We start from the raw sequence: 9567 nt of genomic DNA, 5'->3' as shown, positions 1-9567 counted from the left end.
GACAGCGCCTCCATCTCATCCTGTGGCGGACAGCGCCTCCATCTCTTCCTGTGGCGGACAGCGCCTCCGTCTCTTCCTGTGGCGGACAGCGCCTCCATCTCTTCCTGTGGCGGACAGCGCCTCCATCTCTTCCTGTGGCGGACATCTTTCCTGTAATTGTCAGCCTGTCAGTAGAGGACAGCATTTCTGTTTCCCGTGTTCCGGTTCCGGTTCCGGTTCCTGGACTCCAGAGCAAAGCAGGTGGATTCTCAGGTGTGCTTTTGGTGACGTAATGTAGCAGCTGCGTGGGTTGAATGGTTTGAAGTGTTGATCATCACCATATCAACACACTGCATGTTGGCAGCTGAAGCATCACACAATCCTCTGAAGTTCTGTCCCAACATGAGGACGGGCCAACCCGCCCCCACAAGGCCCGAAACTCACAAACACACACTCCCTCCCTTCATTAAAGCCTCTCCGTCTCTCTGCAGGGACCCCCGCTCCTCCAGCTCCTCTTCTTCTCCATCCTCATCATTTCGTGCCGCAGAATTTGGTCTTTGGCAGAGACGGTGTTGACGTTTCCATGGAAACGCTGGCCTCCATCTGGGCTCATGACCCCAAAGACCTCCGTGACCTCGATGGGAAGAGACACGAGCAGCTTCCTGTGTGGGGTGAGTTAAACTAAGAACAATTACCTACGTTTAAATGGAGGCCGGTTCGGTTCTGCTGGGTTCTGAACCTGACCCAAAGTGGGATCATCTTCATCGTTGCCATTAAAGGTCCAGTTTGTGTACTCTGCTGACTGCAGGGTGCTCCCCATGAGGGAAATAATTCCACTTTTCTTTAAATCCCACATTCAGCAGAGTGCGGCTCTCCATGCCAGAGCCTCATTTATCACAGGAGTTTCCACATGAGCAATCTGTCCGGTTCCCTTTGCAGCGAAACATCCGCAGCGTTACATTAAGATTCATCTTTTAATTTCCTCTGCGTTTTTCGGTGGGACAGTTCAATTTTTCAAGCAGTTTTTTCCTCAGTGACGCCTGTCCTGGTTAAAACCAGTGGTGCAGTTCCTCTGTTGGCCACTAGGTGCTGCTAATGGGCGGCGCTGTTAAAGATCACAGGATTTTCCTCTGGAACCTGTTGATAACTCCAGATTTCATCTTATCTGACCAACAGTTTGATGCTGAAACGTTTTAACTTCTTCTCACTGAACTCAAATTCAATTCAGTGTTATTTATAAAGCACTTAAAGGTGACCTCACAGTCCAATTCAAGCCAGTTCGTTCTAATACATCGAAGCAATTCAAATTCATTCCAAATGAGTCTAATTCACACAGAGGCACCTCAATAAATGTTGCCTGATGAAAGCAACAGATTGCATCTAACTGAAGGTGATGGAAGTCGTCCCTCTGCAGATGTTTAACACTCCACAGGGTTAGTTTGATTAAAATGAACTCTGGTGTGACTCCAGAAGATCATTTGAGGAAGTCAGAAACCTTGGAACTGACCAAACAAGCGGAGCCTAAAAAGGAGGATTGATTGAAATATGAAACACATCGTGGATCAGAAACATTGATGACCGTTTTCTTCCGGGTGTCGGAGCAGTTGCTCTGTTGTTAGTTCCTGAACTTCCTCAAACAAAATGTTGATAAAGAACAGTTTGACCTCATCCAAATGTCTCCGATCAGCCGTGTTTCTTCAGAAATTACAGAATAAAACTGCCAGACAATCGATCTTGTCTTATAATTTAAAAAAAAGCTCTAAATTCCAAAGCTCAAATCAGTCAAGATCCTATAATAGTAGCTACAGATGAGTTTTAGGTGTGACAACAGTTAAAAACAGCTGCTTCTTTCTAATTGCTGCTTGTAAATTTCCTTTTTCTTATGATGAAAGGCTTCCAAAAACATTCTATCTCTAACTAAATCATTTTGGTTCTTTAGGTCTACTTTCCATCAATAAACCATCTTGGTGGGCCCCCATGGTGTAAGACAAAGATAATAAATACAGTCTTAGTTTAACCTCTATATTGATAAAAGTGTAATAAATAAGCAAAATAAAAGCCAAATATAATAATTAGCCTTATTCATCATTCATTATGGCCTTAAAGTTGGAAAATTCTCCTCCTCTGATTCATTCGATTCATGTTAAATTGATGGTTGATCGTTTCTTATGAACATCACAGCTTTTATGGGGTCTGGTTTGAGTGTTATTACAGATATTTTTTTACGTGGCAGTTTCACAGAAGAAATAAATAAATATCTGGCAAAACGTCGGCAGTCTGGTTAATATTTTATCTTACTGGTAAGTTGGTTTTACTCGACTAGGTAACTAACTGTAAAATGCTCCACGGCGGCTAAAGTTTGGCTGCTTAGCACCATGTTTTTCTCCATTTATATTTGACTTATTCTACACTTTTTCACTTTGAAAAGTGCTTTAACAGAAGGCAACTGGACGTCTTTTCTTGGCTCTTGAGAAGTTCTGAGCTTCTGTTTAAGCCCTGAAAATGACCACGACATGGAGGGCAGAGAATCCACACCATAATATCACTTTGAAATGCTTTTTTAAACATCTGTATGAAATCATCAGAGATGTGAGGATCATAAAAGGGCCTGAGAGCCGCTCTTTGGGCTCCGAATGGTTCCCAAAGTCCTTGTTTAGAGGAATTCCTGCTTTGGTCTGGATCAGGAAACCAAATGAAACCATCTATCTATGAATGTGAACTCACCTCCGGTGTTTGTGTACTTTTGCTTTGGGTTGTTCCTCCATTTTAAAGCTAACATTATCGTGTGTTTCCGTCAGACTGTGTTTCCAGCAGCTCGCCCCCTGCTGGCCTGATGTGGGCTCAGCAGCTCTCCCCCCACCTCCAGAGAAACAAACAGGTACCAACATGTGCCAGTATTTAATGATATATTTAATATTGTTCACGCTTCAGTGATTATTCAGCATTAGAGTCACTCAATAGTCTATATTTTGAGTTATTGACTTTCTTCCTGGCTTGTATGCAGAAGGTAATTCAGTGTTATTGATCTGAAGGTGAAACACGGACAACATTACTGATCTCAGGCCGTATAATATGACGGGAGGTTGACCTCCTGCTGGACAAACAGCATCCGGCCCCTCGGCTCTGAGCTCTGACGTGTTTTTAATGCTTCCAGCTGCAGGACACCCTGCTGCAGAGGGAGGAGGAGCTGGCCAGGCTGCAGGAGGAGAACATCAAGCTCAGGGAGTTCCTCAGCTCCTCCTTTGTGAGGAACGTGCAGCAGAAAGCTAAGGTGTGTGAATCTTCACGACTTTTAGAAGCAACCTGACCTCTGAATAACTTTGGTTAACTTAAAGTAACATGCTGCAGCTCGCTGGAAACACAGATTCTGTTGCATGGTGCAGATCTTCAACCAAGACCCAGCAAACGAGGCTCTTTGCTTGGACCTCCTGATGACATTTAAAAGCTTGCTGTCAGTCGGATGCTAGCGTGACCGAACTGATCTAACAGGCCTGCAGGGGATGGCTGCTTCTGGTTCCTTCGTTAAATGTAGAGAAACATCAGGACTTCTGGGCTTCATTAGATAAATGGATCTGCTTTCATGGCTCAGTGAGTCACACGTTAGCAGGGTTTGATCGCTGAGAGGATGGAGGACATCGAAGCCTTTTGTTGTTCTATGAGGAGACCCTGAGAATATAATGTTTCTGTTTCTGTGTTTATCAGACGTTTTTATCCAAAGCGACTTACAAATAAAGATATAACAGCTATATAAAAAGCTAACAATAAGCTAACAATAAGCTACATAGAAGGAACCCAGGAGTCCGACTCTGTCAGAGGGGACAGAGTAGAGATAGGGTGCAGGCATAGAAGGAAGAGCAGAAAGACTTTATTATTCACGTTTTAGCAGTTATTTGGTTCATTTCAGTGCAGATGTTGTCATAAAGGCGCATCATCAACCACATCATTGTGAAATGTTGGTTGACAAATCCATTTTTAGACAAAATGTGACCTTTTCTTGTAGAATTTTGGCTAATTTTCGGGTCCTACTTTTCTTTTGGGTCCCAGGATTCTCAATATTGACCTTAAAGTCAGAGTAAAACTGAAATAACTGCAGAAAAATGTGTTATGAACTATTCGGTCAAGCATAGAGTTTATATTTCTGTATTCATCAGACACTTTTATCCAAAGCGACTTACAAATGAAGATATAACAGCTTTATAAAAGCTAACAATAAGCTCCATAGAAGGAACCCAGGAGTCCGACTCTGTCAGAGGGGACAGAGCAGAGATAGGGTGCAGGCATAGAAGGAAGAGCAGAAAGATAAAGTGCAGAGATAGAGGGGGGAGGGAAGTACAAGGTAAGTGCTGGGATAGGAGATGCTCTCTGAAGAGCTGGGTTTTCAGGAGCTTCTTGAAGATAGACAGGGACGCCCCTGTTCTGGTAGCGCTCGGTAGGTCATTCCACCATCGTGGGACGACACATGAACAGAGTTTGGATTGTCTTAGGCGTGGTGTAGGAGCTGCTAGACGACAATCCTGGGACCAACGGAGGGACCCAGTTGGGACAGAAGCCTTTGCAGGAGCATTCAAGTAGATGGAGCCGCTCCATTAAGCTCTTTGTAGGCTAATATAAAGAACCAGTGCTTTATTTTTCCTTGATTTTTATGGTGAATTAATTCTGTTTTGAGCCATATTTATTGTCAGTTTATTTCAGGCAAACATCTACCTGGTTAGGTTCAGGTACCAAGAACACCAGCTTAGTGACAGAAATATGTGTTTTGAGCAGCTCGATGTGACGCTTTCTAGAAGAAGGTCAATTTTTTTTTTTGCAAATAACGACACATTAAAGCCATAATTCATTGTTGAAAATGTAAATCGTTTGAAAGCTCTGGAATAAATCTGCACAAACTCAAATATTAATCATATATATTATGATATAATTATTATATTAATCATCTGTTGAAATAATAAGGTCGTAGGTTCGTGGTAAGAAAGGTTTTCACTGGATGAAAATGAGTCTTTGTGAAGAAAGCTTTTGACAGACTGCATCTGAATTAATTTCCACCCACAGAGGTAGAAAACATTTGATTTAAGCTACTTTTCAGCCTTTAACGGTGAGGTTCAAGCTGAAATGTGCAGCATTCTTTGTGCTGGATGTCTGGTAAAATGAACCATGAACAGATAGAAATAAACCTCATATTTAGACTCAGATTACTTGTCTTGGACATGTAAATATGAATAAACTCAGAATCAGCTTCAGACCACTTTGCCCTGAGTCTTCCAGTCTTCTGATGGGAGTAAGAAACGAGACGTTTGATCCTCTTCTCACAGAAACTAACTGCCGATGGGAGAAGGACGCTGAAGAGAAAGCTGACGGACCTCCAGGACGAGCAGAGCTGCAGCCATCAGCTTCTGAACTCCAGGCAGGTCAGCAAGAAGGTCTGCAGGAACCTGACTGCCGAGTTCTGCTCCGAGTCCCCGGAAACGTCTGCCTGCTCAGAACCAAACCTGGACCTGTGGGTCCTGCGAACGCTGGGCCTGAAAGACAGAGACACCATCGACACGTCCAGCGAATCCTCCTCAGAGTACAACCTTAGAGGCTTGTTCTATGACGCTGCCGTCGCCCCATCCTCTTCCTCTGAATATGCTCCCAGCTCCTCTTTCGGGTCACCGGTCGCCTCATCGACGCCTTCTGGCTGCTGCCAAAGATCCGCACAAGAAACCGATTACAGGTTCCTGGTTTCTGAACCATCTAATCCTGCCCAGTCGGCTCAAAACTGCAGCAGTACGACTGGACCGACTGGACTTTGCCAGTTTCCTGAAGCCACGCCTGGAAGCTACAGCTCAGCCTTTCCCAACGCCGCCTTCAGTCAAGTCCAAACTGGGAAAGAAAACCCTGCAAAACAGCTGTTGCACTGGTCTCCACTGCAAGGCAGCCAGAGCCCAAAAGAACAAGTCCTTTTCTCCTTGGTGCTGTCTCAGAGTCCAGCTGCAAACCAGCCCTGGACACCAGCTGCCGGCTGCAGCCCATCAGCAGCGTCCCGGCCGCCTTTCACGCCGCAGACGCCTCGCAGCCGGACGGATTTGGCTTTCAGTATGTCCCTCAGTCCTTCCAGCAGTGTCAAGACCCACAGCTTTCCCCAGGGCCAAGCCTTCGTCAGGAAGGACACCGAGGGCAGGTGGAACTTCACCTGGGTGCCCAGGCAAGAGCCGTAGGCCCCCTGGCGTCTCTAAAGTCCACAGCAAAGCTCAAGGCTTCTGGCTTAGTGAAGCGTCTGTGACACGAAGGGAAGAAGGACATTAAGGCATCGATGCCAGAGGCATTGGGCTGATACTGAAGTTTTACACCCCAGAATCTTCAGGCTGAAGGTCCATGTGGAGCTTGGTGCTGGTCTGACAGACTTTTATCTGGACCAAGTAGCAAAACTGAAGCTAAACAAGGACTTTGGGAACCATTCAGAGCCCAAAGAGCGGCTCTCAGGCCCTTTTATGATCCTCACATCTCTGATGATTTCGTACAGATGTTTAAAAAAGCATTTCAAAGTGATATTATGGTGTGGATTCTCTGCCCTCCATGTCGTGGTCATTTTCAGGGCTTAAACAGAAGCTCAGAACTTCTCAAGAGCCAAGAAAAGACGTCCAGTTGCCTTCTGTTAAAACACTTTTCAAAGTGAAAAAGTACAGAATAAGTCAAATATAAATGGAGAAAAACATGGTGCTAAGCAGCCAAACGTTAGCCGCCACGGAGCATTTTACAGTTAGTTACCTAGTCGAGTAAAACCAACTTACCAGTAAGATAAAATATTAACCAGACTGCCGACGTTTTGCCAGATATTTATTTATTTCTTCTGTGAAACTGCCACGTAAAAAAATATCTGTAATAAGACTCAAACCAGACCCCATAAAAGCTGTGATGTTCATAAGAAACGATCAACCATCAATTTAACATGAATCGAATGAATCAGAGGAGGAGAATTTTCCAACTTTAAGGCCATAATGAATGATGAATAAGGCTAATTATTACATTTGGCTTTTATTTTGCTTATTTATTACACTTTTATCAATATAGAGGTTAAACTAAGACTGTATTTATTATCTTTGTCTTACACCATGGGGGCCCACCAAGATGGTTTATTGATGGAAAGTAGACCTAAAGAACCAAAATGATTTAGTTTAGAGATAGAATGTTTTTGGAAGCCTTTCATCATAAGAAAAAGGAAATTTACAAGCAATGATTAGAAAGAAGCAGCTGTTTTTAACTGTTGTCACACCTAAAACTCATCTGTAGCTACTATTATAGGATCTTGACTGATTTGAGCTTTGGAATTTAGAGCTTTTTTAAAAATTATAAGACAAGATCGATTGTCTCTCAGTTTTGTTCTGTAATTTTTGTTTATTTTACCAGGAACCTGATCTTGTAGTAATTGATTCTAACTTTATTGTAGCAACCAAAGCCGGCACAGCAGTCCACAATAATCCACTAAAATAGCTAATCCAGTTAGCTTCGGCAGGCTAGTAACCAAACGGTTTCAGCCTCAAGATGGTTGCCAGCTAATGCTAATGTAAATGCTAATGACTAGCCTCGCTATGCTAATGCGCTGCCCACAGACGACCTAATCCAGTGTCACCAGATTAGTCAGTGAGTGCCATTGGATTAATGGCTAAATTACAATAAGATTGAGTTATTCAGCTCATGTAGACACCTTAATCTGACAAGAAATCGAATCGGATCGGGTTACTCGTGATCTAATTAAGACGATATTCCTGTTGTTGTCGTCAGAAAGAAAGAAACAAGGCGATGGAGAACGTTGTGCATCTCTGTTCCATAACCAGCTCATCACAGATGGAGAGGGACGCAGCTTCATCTCGCTCTGCGTTCGCCATCTTTCTGAATGCCTGAGTTTGTTGTTGTTGGTGGTGAAGACGTCAACAGGAAGTGACAGCGCCACCTATGGTACCGGGGTATGACCTGCTTTGTGCCAGTGATTCCATTCATTCACCGCCATATATCCAAGGATAATTACCCTCAGATAAGGAGCAGAACCCAACTGTAGCTCCAGTTAATCTCAGCATAGACCCACTGAGGGATGCTAGCCGTTAGCATCTCCATGCTAATATACAGTCAAAACAATAGACGATTCAGTGAGTTTATCACCACCAGCTGCTCAGTTACCAGCATGAGGAATATAACCTCCTGCTACAGGTACATATACTGAGTGTCACAGCAAGAATGCAGCTGCTTTGCAAAGTGACATCAACATATATATATATATATATATATATATATATATACAGCCAGTGGTTGAAGGAGGTGCTCGAACAGATTCGATCCAATGCTGCCACACCTCTAAACTCTCTAAACTTCCAGGTCCAGTAGAGGTTTGTGTCGGTGGTCATTGTGTCTTGGCTTTGAGATCAAAGTCTGTGGTAAAAAGGCTCGGTGGCACAAGGCAGTGACTGAAAAAGACTTTAGCATGTGTTCATGCTAAAGGACAAGGTGGAAACTAAGGTTAAGAGTTGGAAAAAGAGTGAATAAAACTGCCATTGTTGGACATTTTTACTAAGATGAAACTGCCTTTTTACACCAACAGCAAAGATTAACAAATGGTTCCAGGTACCAAAAAGGTCTGGTTAAAGTTAACATGATTAAAATGTGTTTTTTGGGGGGGTATTTGTCTGTAAAAACAACAGTTTACATGTAGCTTCTCTCCCTTAAAAACAGTTTATTTAAAACAGAAACTTTTACCAAGTTTAAAAACAGAAGAAACACTTAAAATGAAGCGTTTTACAGTCATGAAGGTTGTGTTTATTAGGTTTCAGTTATAAAAAACATCCTGTTTGGTCCTGAAATGCCCCAAAGTTTATGCTCCTTAAAGCAGAATCATGATGCAAACCACTGAAAGTGAAATTTAGTGTTAAATCCTGGAAAATGATGCGTGTGAAGGTTTGATTCCTGATTTTTCCATGTAATTAACTGTGATTTTCCTGCTGATTCGTGAAGACATCCTAATAATATGTGAGTTAACGATTAAAAAATCACTTTTTGCCTTAAAGCCAAATGTTTACAACACTGATCCCTGTGTGATAATGTGTAATAAATTCATTACTGTGAATAAGGTCAGAGTTCCAGGTGTTTTCAGCTGAGTCTTTGATGCTTCACCATCAGCATCCACAGAGGGGACAGCAGCAGCTGGGAAGCAGGTGTTTTTGCTGTTTCATTTCTCTCTGAACTCCACTCTTCAGCTGCAACACTCAGACAAAGACAAAAAGCAACAGAGGGACTGTAATTAGCCTTTAAGCCTGGATTTTTGGGGCCTTTCACCTGAAAATCAGCCATGAGGATGTGAACAGAACGCTGTTCGTGAGGAAGAGTGAGCTTCATCATCATTTAGCCCCTTGACCTTTGACCTTTGAGGGGTTGGGCCCAGTTCAGTTAACTTTAAGGATCATTAGGAGTATTAATAAAAGACTTTTACTCAAAACAGATTCTTTGGTGTACAAACAGGAAGTGATTTCAGTGCGTCTGATGGAGGAAAAATATTTCAGGTGAATGTCATCGACACCGGGCGCCTGGTTAGATCTCTGCTGTCTGCAGACGATGTGGTTCTGT

General features: G+C 43.1%; 1 protein-coding gene across 1 annotated transcript; it reads left to right on the top strand.

Annotated features, from left to right (window-relative positions):
* Positions 1-476: 476 nt before the first annotated feature.
* Positions 477-6206, top strand: gmnc (geminin coiled-coil domain containing). Its single transcript, XM_072392886.1, has 4 exons — positions 477-650; positions 2778-2857; positions 3134-3250; positions 5289-6206. Exons 1-4 carry the CDS (start codon positions 563-565, stop codon positions 6171-6173), a joined length of 1170 nt encoding a protein of 389 aa, XP_072248987.1. The 5' UTR covers positions 477-562; the 3' UTR covers positions 6174-6206.
* Positions 6207-9567: the final 3361 nt, after the last annotated feature.

The sequence above is a fragment of the Leuresthes tenuis genome, unplaced genomic scaffold (genome assembly GCF_036924035.1).
Source record: "Leuresthes tenuis unplaced genomic scaffold, fLeuTen1.0.hap1 SCAF_9, whole genome shotgun sequence".
In the NCBI taxonomy this organism is placed as follows: Eukaryota; Metazoa; Chordata; class Actinopteri; order Atheriniformes; family Atherinopsidae; genus Leuresthes; species Leuresthes tenuis.
This window is presented reverse-complemented; position numbering and strand designations above follow the sequence as displayed.